At 39.1% G+C, this 15,955-nt stretch overlaps 1 protein-coding gene across 1 annotated transcript in view; it reads right to left on the bottom strand.

The window, feature by feature from the left end:
• EYA4 (EYA transcriptional coactivator and phosphatase 4) overlaps positions 1–15,955 on the bottom strand; it is a 221,427-nt gene that overhangs the window by 9,921 nt on the left and 195,551 nt on the right. Inside the window, exons 13-16 of the mRNA XM_084622652.1 lie at positions 11,017–11,106; positions 3,161–3,219; positions 2,896–3,056; positions 439–553 (exon numbers count right to left, since the gene is read on the bottom strand). Of these exons, the coding sequence (XP_084478778.1) occupies positions 439–553; positions 2,896–3,056; positions 3,161–3,219; positions 11,017–11,106 (425 nt within the window). The remainder of the gene's footprint in view (positions 1–438; positions 554–2,895; positions 3,057–3,160; positions 3,220–11,016; positions 11,107–15,955) is intronic.

Here is a 15,955-nt window from a genome sequence, read left to right as displayed (position 1 = left end):
TGTTGGTGGAAGGGAGGTTAGGCATAAGCCCAAGTTTGAACCCTGGTCTCACACTGCAGTTTAGACATACCCCCAGAGTCATAATTATTATCTCTGCAGGAATGGACAGAGACCTTTGAGTTCTGGGCTTTTGTACTCTAATGTTGTGCCGTGCTTGGGTACCACTACAGGCAGACACTATGCAGAAACACAAGATAGAGAGATTTTGAATTTAGAGGACATAATTTAAAGGTGAAGTCCATTTTAGGCTTACATTAACTGTAAGTGTCCCTTTAACGTACATCTAAAGAACTGAAATCTGTTAACTTAAGAGTTTCACCCCTCCACTTCACAGATTTACTATAGGGTTACTTATGAAGGCTATTCTGCTGTGGCACTTGTATTTTTAATATAAAATAAATTAATATTAATGTTCTTACAATATACACAAGTACATACCTAGTGCTAATAATTGATAATGATTTAAGTGCATTTGTCAACCAGGAGTCGGTCAGAGCTTCAATCTCTGCTCTTAACTGCAGCCACGCATCTCTTTTAGCAGGGCCAAGGAGACCTTATATATAAATGAGTAAGGAAAAACAAACAAATTAAACTGTGCTTTAGCTGGAACATGCAGATTTTACCGTAATTTATTCTATTTTGAATTCTGCTTTTAAGGCTTGATAAAATTCATCCACTGAAGTCAATGGATAGACTCGCATTGACTTCAGTGATGACTGGATTGGGGTTTTACTTCTCCACACTGTAATGGGGATGTTTAAGATTCTAGGACTTAAATAATTTTGTTTGAAAGACACCTGAGCTCTCATTAATAACCAGCTTAGATACCCGGTTGTTTGAGGGTGTGTGTGTGTGTTTCTTCCCTATAGTACATTTTCTAGTACTTTCCCCAAAGCAATTAGACTACCACCACTTCTGTTGCAAGACTATCCACAGCCTAATAACCATACACCCTACCGAAATGCAGCCCCAATTATCTCTGCTAATGTTATCTCATTACTTCTAGTTATGGACCCTAAACAATTTCTATCCAACCTTGGTATCTGAAGCTGTTGCAGCCTTGAAGTATTTGTAGACTTTATGTCATCCTTCCTTTAATCATGTCTCACAAACTATAAAAGCCTCCCTCCAACCTCTTTGTAGTCCCCTTAGATGTGAAGGGCAGAACACTTTTGACCATAACTTAGCCCAGTCAGGTTTTCTGTTTCTCTGTCAACAAGACCACAATGTGAGGAAATAATGTTACAAAAGTTGGAGGCAGCAGGATGCATGTATGAATTGGCCACAAAGGGTGGAATACATTAGATAATCAATAAAGCATAAACGATGTTTGTGGAGGGAAAAGAAAAATACGTACAGAATACACTAGGTAGATGGACTCCACCCTCATACTGATACCTGCTATTACAACCATCCTGTTTACTTTAGGTTCTTGCACAGTGGCTCAGTAACCCATTTTTGAAAATGGAATATAGCATCTTTAGAATTCTTGACACAGTAGGAGCTTTTGTATGAATGTCCAGTAAATCTGTAGGTCAGTTTGTTCCTGTATTTTTAATGTATAAAAATTCCATTTCATAATGGTAATATGACACTCCGGACAGGATAATTTCTTGGGATATCATTAACATCTCAGGTATCTTAAGCCACTTGGTCTTAAGCCATGCAACAGTCACCACCTACAAATGCTCTTACTGCTTCATTTTCCTGTAAGTAAATACTCTTCAATAATAAAAATGCGAAGATATATGTCAGTCCAGTTCTCAGTGAAATGTTTACTATGGTGACTAAAACTCCTTGTCCACATCGTCCTAATTCATTATTCCCATTTCTGACAGTGGGACTGGGTTCTAAAGCCGTGCCAACCCTACATATTTTAGTTCACAGGAGAGTTTTGAGTTTAGGTTCCCCTCTAAATGAGCCTCAAATGAAGTCAGTCTTGTTACAATAGTCGAGAGCTTCATTGGGACCCTCAGCATCACACAGGCCTGGGGTCTCCCACTCAGTTGTGTCTGGAACAGGGGAATGGAGAGAAGACCATGTCTTCTGGGGGTGGATGATTGATCTGGATCCCTCAGGGCTCTTCAGATTGGGGCTGGCTGGCCCTCTAAATCTTACAGGAGGGATCCTCTGGGTTCATTCAGCCTTCTTTTGCAACAGTAGAACTCAAAAACACTTTCAACACTGCTGCTATTACTGCCACTTGGATGCCCAAGAGTGTGAAGCCATCATCTTGTGAGAGATCAGACGTTGACTGTTAACTCGCAGGTGGGGGAGTCTGCTACAGAGTTTATGAAAGGGCACGGCAGCAGGACTAGAAGAGCTTTTCTGGCTTCAAAGCTGCAGCATGCAGTGGACTGACCTGGCTGGCTGCCAGTGGACTTCTTCAATGGGATTTGGAAGAGAGTGTGGCTACCACCCAGCCCACCAAAAGAGCAGAATGGGGGAACAGACCAGTCAGACTCGGCATGAAGGCACCAGCGGGGAGGAAGCAGAAGGACACCTGACCTTTCTCCTAAAAAATATTGTAGGTGGTTGGAACAGCCAGTAAGTCCGAGGGAATTGTGTCTGAAGGATGAAATTCTGGCCCCACTGAACTCAACTGGAATTTTGCCATTGACATCAATTGGGCCAGAATTTCACTCTGAGTGTGCTGCTATCACAATTCTCCAGGGTCTCCCTCTTTGTCCCCGAGAAGCAAAATTCTAGCCATCACTCTTAATGGCAGGGTATCTTGCACAACTCTGGACTGGTCGTTTATATTACATTTTAATAGCACTAATTCCACTGTGGAGTTTCCAAGGGTATAGTAAGGTAGCATTACTTAATTACCATAACCATACAGTAATGTCTTCAAATGTAACTTCATAATATTTCAACTTGTCCTAACCTTACCTCCTATGTTGTTCTTGTAAGTATTATACAATTCTTTTACTCTTCTGTAACGGAAAGCCAGCTTCCTCATCCAGTCAACCCCTCCTCTTACACCTGTTGGCAGACAAAGGTTTGCACTACTTGCAGCTGCATGGAAGCCATCAGTTGCAAAACTGTAGGTACTGCAAACACCCAAAATATATTAAAAATAAATACAATTTATTTCTGTAAAATGAACTTTTTTAATCTTGCAAAAAATAAAATTTTGAAAGAGAGTATATCTTACCTTAGGTCTTGCCCATTGTCATCAGAAGAAACATCATCTATATGAACTTGATCACATTCCTATTGAAAAAGTAAAGTAAAAAGATAACTTGTTTTAAAGGTTCACGTATGTGTTAATACTTCCCAATATGTCTTTAGTACAGGCATTAATGAAACAACCTGTGTGTAGCATTGATTGTGCCAGAAGATGGCAGTGTCTACACACTCAATCATGATAAACTTTTCTTTCGAAACAAAAGAAATTTCAACTCCTCAGACACTATTCAAATTAAGAGTTAAAATGGAGTCGCCAAAGAAAGTTACAAGGTACTTCAATGTGATTTTAGACAGAATTTCTTTAAAAAAACCCTCTCCTAGTCTCTCTCTGATGCGTTGGTAAGATGTGTGTTAACCCAGCATTTCAAAAATCAGTTCAGACCATTGTTCTCCATTCTATATAAAAGCTAGACAAACGTCAAAGATCTGTCATTTCTGTTAAGCCTCCAAAAGTCTGGATGCTTATCCAAGTCTTATCTGAACTTACCCAAACCTCTTTGGTTTGGAAACCTCACAAAATCAAGCTCTTGAGGGCTCCACTACTTCCTGGTTTCAGCTGGGCTGAAAAAAACCACAGAAACAGCCTGTCCTGTAGTATTTGACTATGTCCAGTCCCAGAAAAAAAACAGGAAGTATGGAACATAAAGAGAAAATGTATAATTTAAAAAGAACTTTTTCTTTATTCAGGCACTGTTTTTTTAAAGGTTTTTCCATTGTTCACAGTTACGGAGAAAAAGAGGTGAATGTGGGATCACAAGAAAATATTCTCAGTGAACGTGTACACAAGTGCTGCATGGATAGTTTTACATTTGTTTTCTGTACCACAGTTATAGTATATCATCTGAAGGACATGTATGGATTCACTAGTTTGGAGATTTTACCTGCACATATTTAAGTGATGCTGTCACAAGTGAAAATAATCACAATTTGTGAAGGTTTGGATTAAAGGATTATATTGAAAAACAGTCAAACTTTTTCTAATTTTTTAAAAAAGGTTGAGGGATGGTTTTGAAAACTGATTCACCCACTCTACTGCTTTAACTCGCACGTTAATAAAATCACTTAGGCTGAGCTTTCCACTTACAGAACTGCATACACTTAAATGACAAGCTCTCTCAGTCATCGTCAAACAAAATCACCAGTCCAGCTGTGCACTTTTTCGAAGTCTCAAAGCTCAGTCTAGTACAACTGCTAAGAAAATTTAAAATCTGAAGAAAGGAGAAGTTTCAGAATATACACATTGAAAATTTAGAATTTAAACCAGGAAGGCAGGACGTCTAATTAGAGATGTAATTTTTAGAAATTTCATAAGAATTTTTTGTCCAACACTTTATTGCTTTAATAACAGTTAACACGATGATTTTTTCCCATGCAAAGTAAGCCTGTTAAAGTCAGATTAGACTTTAGAACCAATTTGTGGACAAAATGAGTGCAGACAACATAATTTTAATAGTTGTATTTATGATTTATCATTCTGTAATATACCCAAAAGAACTAGCAGCCAAATTCTATTTGTTTGGCTTAACCCAATCATGTAATTGCCATAGAAGTGTAAGAGCTCCTTGGGTTCAAGGATTGTTCTTTCCTTGGGGGTAATAAAATGCATTTTTCTCCCTCTAAATGAGACGGGATTATTGCAGGGTGCAGAATATTATAGAATATAAATGTGGACACTGGGGAAAAACAGTAGGTTTGCACAAACTGATGCTGGTAAAATAAAAAACAACCCACTCTAAACAGAACTTTTTTGGGCATTTTAAAAAGTTCAGGTAACCCACAACTTTGTTTATTTTTGTGTGGACCTCTGGACTTCCTGGTTCTGACAGGAACTAGCAAAACGCTATTGGAATTCAGAGCCTTAAACAAAGTTTTTCTATGAAAATGGGGGGAGGGCAAAGGGGGGGGAAAGGAGTGTTTTCTTGCTCTCTTGCCCTCACTATTGTTTGTGCCTATGGAGAGGTGCCAGTGGTGGATATACCACACAGTTGATCTTGGGCATGCTAGAATCAGACTCCATATTGCATTGGAAAAGATTCTGATATCTTTACTCATGTTAAGCAGTCATCATACTCCAGAGCAACTCCGCTGATTTCAGTGGGATTGCTCAAAGAGTAACATATTAGTCAAGGGTGTAAAGGTATCTGACCCTGTGAGTTTGTGTGTGCTGAGGAAATGAGGGATACACAAAGTATGCACAAATAAAAAGGAGTGTGTATAGCTGAATGTTGTTTAACTGTTCAGCTATTTTATAACGAGTACTGGAGTTAGAGTACATTTTAGTACTAGAAAATAGTTTTGTTTGGAATAGACCCAATAATTGGCACATAACCAACATCTAAAATTCCAGAGACTGACTTAATGAAATTATCAGCAAAATTGAATAAGAGTGAGTGGCAAAGGCTCAGGCTTCTTCTTCTCCTTTGAATTTTTGTCTTACAACTTGAAAGGCAGATCCAAATTCATCAATTTATGGGGAGGAAAGAAAGAGGGTCCAAGAGCATGCAGTTTTCTGACTTCCTTGCTGCTGGTCTCTGCAGGAGGGTTTTTCAGTTTCCATAGGATCGAAATACATGTGGTTTTCCAATTCCCCCTCCTCACGGAGTCTATGGCTCACCCTCTTAACCAATTGTTTCAGAGCTATGGGAGCATTGTTACTTGCTTCTTTCTTTGGTGCATTACTGAACACTCACAAAGGAGACCTTAGAGCGGACTCGTGTTCTTTCTATTCTATTGAAGTATTCCTTTCTTCTCGATTTTTAAAGTCACACTCGACCAAAGTATTTGTAAAATTTGGATAAACTTTCATACCAAAAATGTTCAAGTTCACCATAAAGCCAAGTCCAGAAATTTTGTACAGATTTTAGTCAGTTCCCTCCTGTTCCCAGTGGAAACAATGAACATGTTGCACAACATTAGGAGATTGTAACTTGTTTATAGGAAAGATGGGATAGAAATGGGGGGGGGGGAAGCTCTCTGTTAATTTGAATTTTAAGGTAAAATACCTTTCATAACAGCTACAGTACTGGCTACACTCAAGTCACAGTGGGTCACTGGCTGTGCAAGTTCAAAACTAAGAAAGATAAAATATATTTTCTATTACTGTGTGTGTACAGAATTAGTCCAGGTACAATAACTGACTTTTGTTTGCAGTAATATTTATTTAAATAACACTTCAATGCAGTTAATTACCTATAGGAATTTTTAGAGCTTGAAAATTTTACTGAAAGTGCAGAGCCTTCAAATTGTCCATAAAAATTATCCTCTTGGAATGGATAGTAATCTCATTATCCAGTAAAAACAGTGACTCACTGCACTGAAAACAAAAATGCTTTTATACTGCAGATATTCAGCACTACACATTTTCAGGATGTACAGAACCACCCATTTCATGTACATGCCTCAGTCTCTGTTAAAACTGGACTGAATTGCCTGCCAAGTTTTGAGGCTTATTTAAACTGCTACCTGAACTTTTCCCCTCTTTTATATGAAAGAAAAAATAGCAAAGGTTGATTTTTTTTTCATTTCAACATGAGAAAGAAGTAAACTTATAGATTCTTCATACCTCATTACCCTTCTTACTCTCTAAACCAATATTACGTATGTATATTTCTTTAAACTGTATGAATTTGGGTTTCCCACAACTTATGATAAAACTACAATAAATAGCAATAGACTATTTTACTGCTGCACACATACAGGACCTAAGTCCCAATTACTATTATTAACATTTGTAGACACTGATTTTTGTGCATGTGTTTATGGTGATGGGGAAAGCACTAGAACTGAATTACTTTCTACCAAAATTTCTCAGTAATCCTTAGACTTAATATTTGTGTAGGACGATATATAATTTTATTCCTTACCTGTACAACAATCTTCTAATGAATGTAATTGCCACTAATCCAAACATTACTACTGGGCTAGCCCCACCCTCTAAGCAGTCTAAAATGGCTCTGCTGCAAGAATTTTCTAGAGCATGCAGCCACTGTATATAAGGCAAGGCTACCAACTAGGGTCCCAAATGATACTTTTCGAGCTACCTAAAATTTATACTTCAAGAATGAAACTGCTGGAGAAAAGTAAAACCCAGCCTCAGATAATAGCAGAAGCTTTACTGACTAGAACATTGGTTACTAGGTTCCAGAGGAATACCTCAATGCATGGGAACTTCTGGAAATTACAAGACAACAAATAGGGAGCAGATTTTGCAGGTGGTAATATCCAATAATCTGGATGTTATTACTAGCAGTTGACAAGTAGTGGCTGCATCAAACGAGAGGGAAAAGGACAAAGAAGGTTAAGAAGAGAACATCTTGGAGGACCTGGTGACTAAAGGTAGCATCACAAGTAGATGGGCACGTAATCCACACATTGGTCACCTCCAGACTATATTACTATCATGCGCTATATTTGGAGATGAAGATGACAGGAATAAAGCAGCTCCAGCTCATGCATAACATGGTGTCTCAGCTCTTCATCTGATGAGAGAACTAGTGCTCTGCCCCTCCACTACCTCCCATTTCACTACCTCTAATGCCAATTGAAGGCCTTGGTCTTGATGTTTAAGATCATCAACAACTCAGGACCCAGTTATATCTGAGAACGTCTCCCCATCCAAGACAGATGTACTCTTCTTGGCCAATGCTGCCCAGGGCATAAAACCTAGGACACAAAGCATGTTGAGAGTCAGAGATGTTGGACAGCGGAGCTTGTGGAAGGAATGACTAAAGGAGACTGGTCTAAACCAAGAGTGACTGATTTTAGAACATCCTGCATAACCCAATGTATCCAACCACAACTGTACTCAACTCAAGAGGGAAGGGGAAAACAAAGGGTGGGGAGAGAATAAAACAGAACCCTAGTAGAGCTTTTAGAAAGGACGAACAGCAGATTGGCCAGTCATTGTGAAGATCTAAATTCCCTAATCAAGGAGCGCTATTAAAAATCTTAGAGAGCGGAGAAATTCCCTCCATAGGTAAAGGGATTCCCAAGTGGCCATCCTGCAGACTTTTACGTATGTTGTCCAGACCCTTACTAACTCCAAGGCGGACACTGATTTTCCGGAGTTGTGACTTCTGGAAAGGTGGAGAGTCCTGTTGGCCTTCTGCTATATTTCAAAACAGAGGTCTTGGAAGCTTTTTTTGGTCCTACCTTGTAATACAAACAGTTGGTTTTGCAATAGTGTTGAGGCTAGAAAATACTTAATTGTATTCAAGAAATTTGGCTTAAACTAATCTCACTGGAATGCTAGATTCTTGGACAAAAAGCTTCATCTACATACCAAAAGAAACTTTGCAAGCTATCGAAAATGGGAAAATGTTTTGATTCAGGCCAAATGCCAAAAGGAGCTTGAGAATGACTTTTAGGGCAAGGTGTTAAAAGAACCTTATCAGGAAAAAACAGGAGGTGGTGTTCCTGCATGGAAATTGCCCTATTTGCTAAATCTATAAACTGACATGATATCTACAAAGAAGACAACTTTAATAGTGAGAATGAAAACAAAGTGAAGCTTCGGCAAATGGCCCAAAGAGAAAAAAACAAAGCCATTATAAAATCAAGATGAAGTTCCACTTTGGAAGAGGGAGCTTACTGGTGCCTTGAACTCAGTACAAGCTTGAAGAAACTTGGACACATGCTAATGAGGAACTTAGGGTTCTTATGGCTGCCACCTGAAATCTGAGCATGCCAGGGCAAAGGTTCATTACAACGAAAACTAAGCAATGCTTTGAAAAATTGATTTAGAATCTATCCCTTGCTGTGGGGCACCAGAAAGAGAATATTCACCAAATGCTTTTGCATGGTCAAGTGATATCTCACTTAGACTGCAATAAAACACGCACTAGCTGAGGAAGAGCCAAGGTTTCACTTCTCAGATTTCATATTGCTGGAGAAAGGAGGTAAAGCTCAGGTGAAGAACAGGTCTTGGGACAAAAGGTTGAAGGTAAGGGGAATGATCTGAGCTTGGGACACAGTTATTTTGTGACTTTGGAAGAACCAGAGACAATGAGGTCAGCGAAGGGCAATGAAGACATCATCAGCTTGGTACTTCTTGATTTCCCTATTGGCTGTGGAACAAAGGGAAGTGCCGATTAAGAGAGTCCCCGCCCCAATGGAAGGAAAATACATCCATCCATCAGGTTCCTTTCTCTCAGAATTTGAAGCAAAACCTTGTCAATTTTGATTGCAACGGGTGGTAAAAATGTCTTCCCGGGGAAGGTATTCTGATCCAAATTAGAAGTGGATCTGAAAAATCTTGTCTGCCTATTCAGAAAAAAACTGACAATTGTGAGGTTGTCACATTCCATAACAACAGAACTAGACTCCATGAGTGGAGCACAATGCATAAACAGTATTGCTGTTGGCTCTGGTTATCAAATAGTTGATACTCAAGCAGGGGATCTATGGTGACCCTAACAGGTGAGTGATCCCCGGTGGTCTGCCAGCTATAACCAGAGGGAGGAGAGCATGACTTGAGTAATAGCATGACTGATTGCATCGACGCTTCCTTGTGATCTCAGACCATGAGGAAGAACACTTGGACTAGGCGATGATTCGCTGAAGCATGTCTGTGCATGGCACAAAGAGGCTGGTAATTGGAGAAACAACCAGATGAAAAACATGAGATGGGCACTTGCCTCCAGGTGCACATACTTTGATCTGTTGAATACATTTTGTGAGGAGAAGACATGCAGGGTTAAGGGCTATGAATTAAACATGTTGAAGGCCAACTCATAAGTGGAAGAATTTGAAATGGATGGGTGAATAAGGATTTGCACCTCCTTGAGAGACACCTGAAATAGGAGACTGAGGTTCATTATCTTGATTATAGCTTGTCTGACTAAACAGATGACATACAAAAAAAGCTAAAGGACAGTCTGAAAACTCCCAGTTTTCTTTTGGACCAAAAATAAATCTGAAGGGAATCCAGAAGCTACTGAACAGGATTTAGCAAAGTCTATCTGTTGTATTGGCTGAGGGGAAGGAAATAGAATATTTTAATAATGAAACAGATGTAGGGATTTTTTTCTTTTTATACTATGTACAACTGTGCTGTATTTTACTGATGTGCCTTTCTTGTCTGGAGTCTTCAACCCTAAACCCACAATGCTCTTCAGAGAGTTGAGAAGGGGAAAAGAAAATTTGCACCTGAGTTTTCTTATTTTAAGGGTAAGGTTTTGAAATTGGAGCTCTGGAGACACTTTAGGGTTTGTTCTCAATTTCTATTTCTTTAGAGACATGAATGATGATTATGTCCAGATTGCCTGTTCATGACTAAAAGTCTGTCATTATTATCATCAAAACTCACTGATGAGAGTCTGAGAAGAATAATGAAAGCTCTCCTTCTTCCCTTGAAAAGGAAGGGTAGCTCTTTTTACCCTGAGAATATGGGAAAGCCAAGAGGCAGGCAACAAAGGAGGAGTTTAAGAAGAGGACTTCAAACTCTTCTGTTCAGACAAGGTCTTTTAGAGGCAAAAAGGGACCACTTAAGCTGAGAAAGAAGAGGTGGGAGGCAAATACGTCCCTTCTTATGAGAACATTGCAGACGCAGCAAAATCTGCAGACTTAAACACTCTAACAGCTACAGTGAAAAGAACTGTTGCAGGGGACAGAGGTGACATATTGAGGATGTCCCCACTCTTCATGTAAGTACCCCGATGCTTAAAAATTATTGCAATATGACTGCCTGTGATTGTTCAGTGAGTAGGACCAACCCCAGAGTAATGTCCATATTGCTATGTGTAAGAAATACTAACAGGTAGGAAACCTTTAATGTCATGTTCTGGGATGAAACAGACAATGTTACATTCTGTAGATTCTTACCTCCAAGTCATTAAAAAACAAATGTGTATCAGCAAGATTAAAAATCATTTCTTCCATTCGCAGGCCCAGGGTCACTGCCATTGGTGGATCCTTAGAAAATTAAAAATTAGGTTAGATATTTAATTACAATTCATTCAGGTAGCAGTTATTCAAAAGTTGATGTATGCCAACATTCTGCTGTAATTTCTCTAAAATTCTCTGGGTCTGAACCTTTTACTATAAAGTTACTATTAGGGATTGATGTGTTGAAGGGAGTTCACAGACTAACAGCAAAATCCTTGGGGTGCTGAAAGGATTGTTTTATGAAAAATTGTCTAAAAAAGCTAAATATTGATAGATTGGCTAACCTATGGCTGAGGAGAAACATGATAACTATTTATATATTTGCAGAAGGTGAAATATTAAAGTCTAACTAAATTATTTACAGCTGTACCAAGGAGGAGAACTGCTCATTAGAAGTCATAAGATGAATTTAGTAAAGAAAATATTTATTTTAATAAGAATAGTTTACATTTTTCATCCAAGGACCCCAAAGCGTTGTATAAAGGTTTGGTCAGGTCTTTATTCCCCTTTTACAGACAGAGAAACTAAGATATAGAGAAGTTAAGTGACTTGGCCACATTCACAGTGAGTCAGTGACATAGCCAGGAACACAAAACACATTCTCTGACATCCAGTTTGCTACACCATCCATTACACCATAGTAATTCATTTTGGATTAGAAAAATCTTCCCAACATTTGACTGCATAATAGTCTCTCAAATTAAGTGTCAGAAGCCTCTTTAGTGAGGACACGTAAAACTGAAAAAACTCACTAGCTATTGTATTGTATGGAATAATGGTATGGAATGCTATATGGTGCAAGGGAGGGGGGACTTAAAACGTCTTTTCGATTTCTAATGTGTACGCCTTATGACAAAACAAAAACCAGTCTGAATCTTCACCCATCCCGCAAACAAGCTTCACTTTAGAGAAATAGCCTTCATCCCACCTATGCATTTTTCCAATACCAGTTCTCTTCCCACACCTTCTGCTACTCCAAAAACACTTCCTGGCCTAATTCACAACTACTCCAACTGAACACCTGTTCTTCCTCCCACACAACCCCACTATCTATCCTCCTTTCACTGCAGGCACTTACCTGACCAAATTCCAAACTCTCCCTCTATATTTGTAATTCATGACCCCAGCAGATGCTGATCTCCAGTCCCCTTTCACTGTAGGCTCTTAGCCAATCTCATGTACTCCATGGCACTACTGATTGGGAGACCCACAGTACCAGGAAAACACATAAAGGTCTTTTTGTAACTCACAGCTAACAGAGTTCTTCCTTTAATTCAAGTTGTAAAGGCCTGCTGCTGGACATGGTCTGCAGCTGTTTGTGGTTTATTACAGACAGGAGTTAGACTCTCCATAGTTTAGGCTGCCACCATACTCCCATTATAAGGCTGATCTGATCCTCTTGTAATTTTTTTAAAAAAATCCACATTTCACTTGCTGACAGCTACAGAGTTTTCTGAAATTTTTTAGTAAATTAAGTACTTTGAGGTTAAAAGACTTAAAATTGCTGTCTTTAGAAATAATGTAACGTTTTGTATCCCTCTGTCAGCAGAATCACTCTAAACCACAAATCATCATTTATTTGTGTTATGAACAAAGATTTTGCCAATCAGGACCAGGCCACCATTGCAGTAGGCACTTTGCAAAAACTTTTTCCTGCTTTGAAGCACTTAAAACCGAATGGGAAAATTTGAAACAGACATATTTTGGCACTGGCCCAGGCAAGAAGCAGATTTCAAGAGCAAGAAGAGTGAAGTGTTTAAGAAATTGTCATTAGCTGGAAACGAGACCAAATTCTCTGTCAGCTTCACTATTCCACTTCAATATTTTCACGTTGACTATTTTTCTAAAAGGAAACTCCAGGACCTTGTAAAATGGCTTCTTCCTGAATTCTCCACTAAAATGACCATTTGGCATCAAGAGTACTTGGGTGAAAAGTGCAGGAAGTGCACAGGTATATTTTCCAGAGGAGGTAACAGAAAAACATAGGTTCAGTGATTTGCCAAAGGTTACATGAGATGTTTGTAGGAGAGCTGGGGATAGAATCCTGAGCTGAGAGATGATAGATCCGTGCTGTCTTCAAGGAATAACCACTGGATGTTAACCATCATCATGAAATAGACTAGTAATTTTAGAAAAGAACAAACTGGCTAGATACATGAGACAGCATCTAGTTTTCTTCTCTAACCACTTGAAATTCCTTTTCAGTGAATGTTAAGAGAATTGCCCCCCCCTTAAATATGAAATTCATAACTCTTATTTCTGCAGTATGCTGATTGACCCCAATCCTGCAGATGCTTATGCGCATGCATAACTTTACTCACATATGTAGTCTCATTGTTGTCAATGGGCCTACATTCCAGTGCTTCACCAACCTCCGAGTGAAAAAGTTTTTCCTAATATCCAACCTAAATCTGCTCCACTGCAACTTGAGACCATTACTCCTTGTTCTGTCATCTGCTACCACTGAGAACAGTCTAGATCCATCCTCTTTAGAACCCCTTTTCAGGTAGTTGAAAGCAACTATCAAATCCCCCCTCATTCTTCTCTTCTGCAGACTAAATAATCCCAGTTCCCTCAGCCTCTCTTCATAAATCATGTGCTCCAGCTCCCTAATCATTCTTGTTGCCCTCCTCTGGGCTCTTTCCAATTTTTCCACATACTTCTTGTAGTGTGGGGCCCAAAACTGGACACAGTACTCCAGATGAGGCCTTACCAATGCCGAATAAAGGGGAATGATCATGTCCCTCGATCTGCTGGCAATGCTCCTACTTATACAGTCCAAAATGACGTTAGCTTTCTTGGCAACAAGGGCACACTGTTGACTCATATCCAGCTTCTCATCCACTGTAACCCCTAGGTCCTTTTCTGCAGAACTGCTGCCTAGCCACTTGGTCCTTAGTCTGTAGCAGTACATGGGATTCCACTTAATTGTGGAAATACACTATAAATGACTGCATCATAATCCAGTTGTTTTTAACACAGTTACATTTTACTGGAAGAGAGAAAAAATAGTGTAATTGAAAGATATAAATGAGACACATGCCTGTCACAACATGTGGTGTACCTCATCCAGTGACCTAAATGCCCCAATAGCAACTATGTGGGTGACACCAGATAATAACTATGCTCTCAAATGAACTCAGAGGAAAATAACAACATACAAAACCGTCCTATCATCTGTGGTGAACACTTTTCACAAAGCGATCATTTCTGACTTCAGTCCTCATCCTCAAAGGAAACCTGCACAACACTTTCAAAGGACAAGCCTGGGAGCATAAGGTTGCTAGACACTAAAAAATCATGGATTGAATACAGACACCAGATTTATGGCTTATTACAACAATCTATAACCCACTCTCTACTATCCTGGGACCGACATGGCTACACCACCACTGCATAAAATAATATGTAGCATTTTGGTATATATAATAAAAAGTAAAAACAAAATTAAGATACTTCATTTCAGCTTCTCATATATTCAGTTTTTGATCTCAGAATAATGAAATTCTGTCAAGGTAAATTTACTGAGTTCTTGAGGAGAAAATCTGGCCTCCTTAAGCAAATTTGCCAAATTCCATAATGCACTTTTTAACAAACAGTAGAGACCAAGTTCCAGTACTTGCCACACAAACGGGAGGAAGGAAGGGGTAAGAAGCACTCTCATGTACTTTGGTCAGCTTAATCAAAGGGTTTCAAAATGTGGAGGAATAACCTAATCTTCACTTTGTCTCTTAACTTGTATTTGAGGACACAGACTTAGATACTAGAGTACAAACTAAAACAGGACAAGAGAAAAATATGGAAAAGAGAGCAAGAAATTTAAGGAGGGAAGAAGCAAAGGGACACCCACAGTAGTTATACACAATGTAGCTATAAAAGAAATGTAATGAAGCAGACTGAACGTTTGCTAATATACTCTGCGTTACTCTGAAACAACACATATAAAAATTATTATTAAAAAATCTGGTAACTTTCCACAGATGAATTAAAAAAACCAATAGCAGCAGCCCTTTGGCCTCTACAGGCATCCTCTGTAGCCAGAAATTACTAGTATTCAATGGAGTCCAAATCAGCTACAGCACTTCTCTATAGCAAAAACACCAGTGCTTTTAGTTACGTTAGTAGAGGGTATAAACTGGAGCCAGACTGTCTGGACTTCTGTGCTAGATTGAGCCATCACTGGAATGCCTCCTAGGAGACTAAGTAAAAATATCTCAGCAGAACCAATATTTATATGTTTTGAAGAGGAGAGAATCATGATAGGGTCCCAGATAAAGTCCAAACTTCTTAGTTTCTTTAGTGGCAGCATGCTGTTCAATACCACCAGGAAGAGCAGGTGTTGGCAAGAAATGCTCACTGAATCCTTTTATTTATTGTATTCAAATACAATAAAAACAACCTATTTTCATATTATTTTCTCTAGTTATATATAAATCAACATAAAAAACTTGAACAATGGTGTGAGAACACACCTATAAAAGGGCAGTATTGCTGAACTTAATAGGAATAGCACTGTCCCTTGGAAAAAGTTTGCCTCACAAGTGGAAATGTTAGAGTTAAATGTTAATGTTGCTGGCCTAATGGCACTCCTAGTGTCAGGTGGGAGCCTCAGGTTTAAGTCCAACTCCCTCTCTTTGGGGAGACTCGTTCTGGGAGGGTGTTATGGACGCTGGAGAAGAGGAAGAGAGGGCGCTGTTGCTGGACTCCACAGGGAGTTCCTGTCTATCACTCCTTGGATGAAAGTAGGGGGTTGACAACAAGAGAGTATAAGAGCAAAATGAGAGGTCCTGAGACATCTGACCAAAATACAGGAAACAATCAATGCAGCTGAATGGTTTTTTTAAAGTATATTAGTGCTGGTGAAAGGTGACAGCTG

Source organism: Lepidochelys olivacea (genome assembly GCF_965140295.1).
Source record: "Lepidochelys olivacea isolate rLepOli2 genome assembly, chromosome: 3".
Taxonomy (NCBI): Eukaryota; Metazoa; Chordata; order Testudines; family Cheloniidae; genus Lepidochelys; species Lepidochelys olivacea.
The sequence above is the reverse complement of the archived record's forward strand: the minus strand, read 5'-3'. Positions and strand labels throughout refer to the sequence as shown.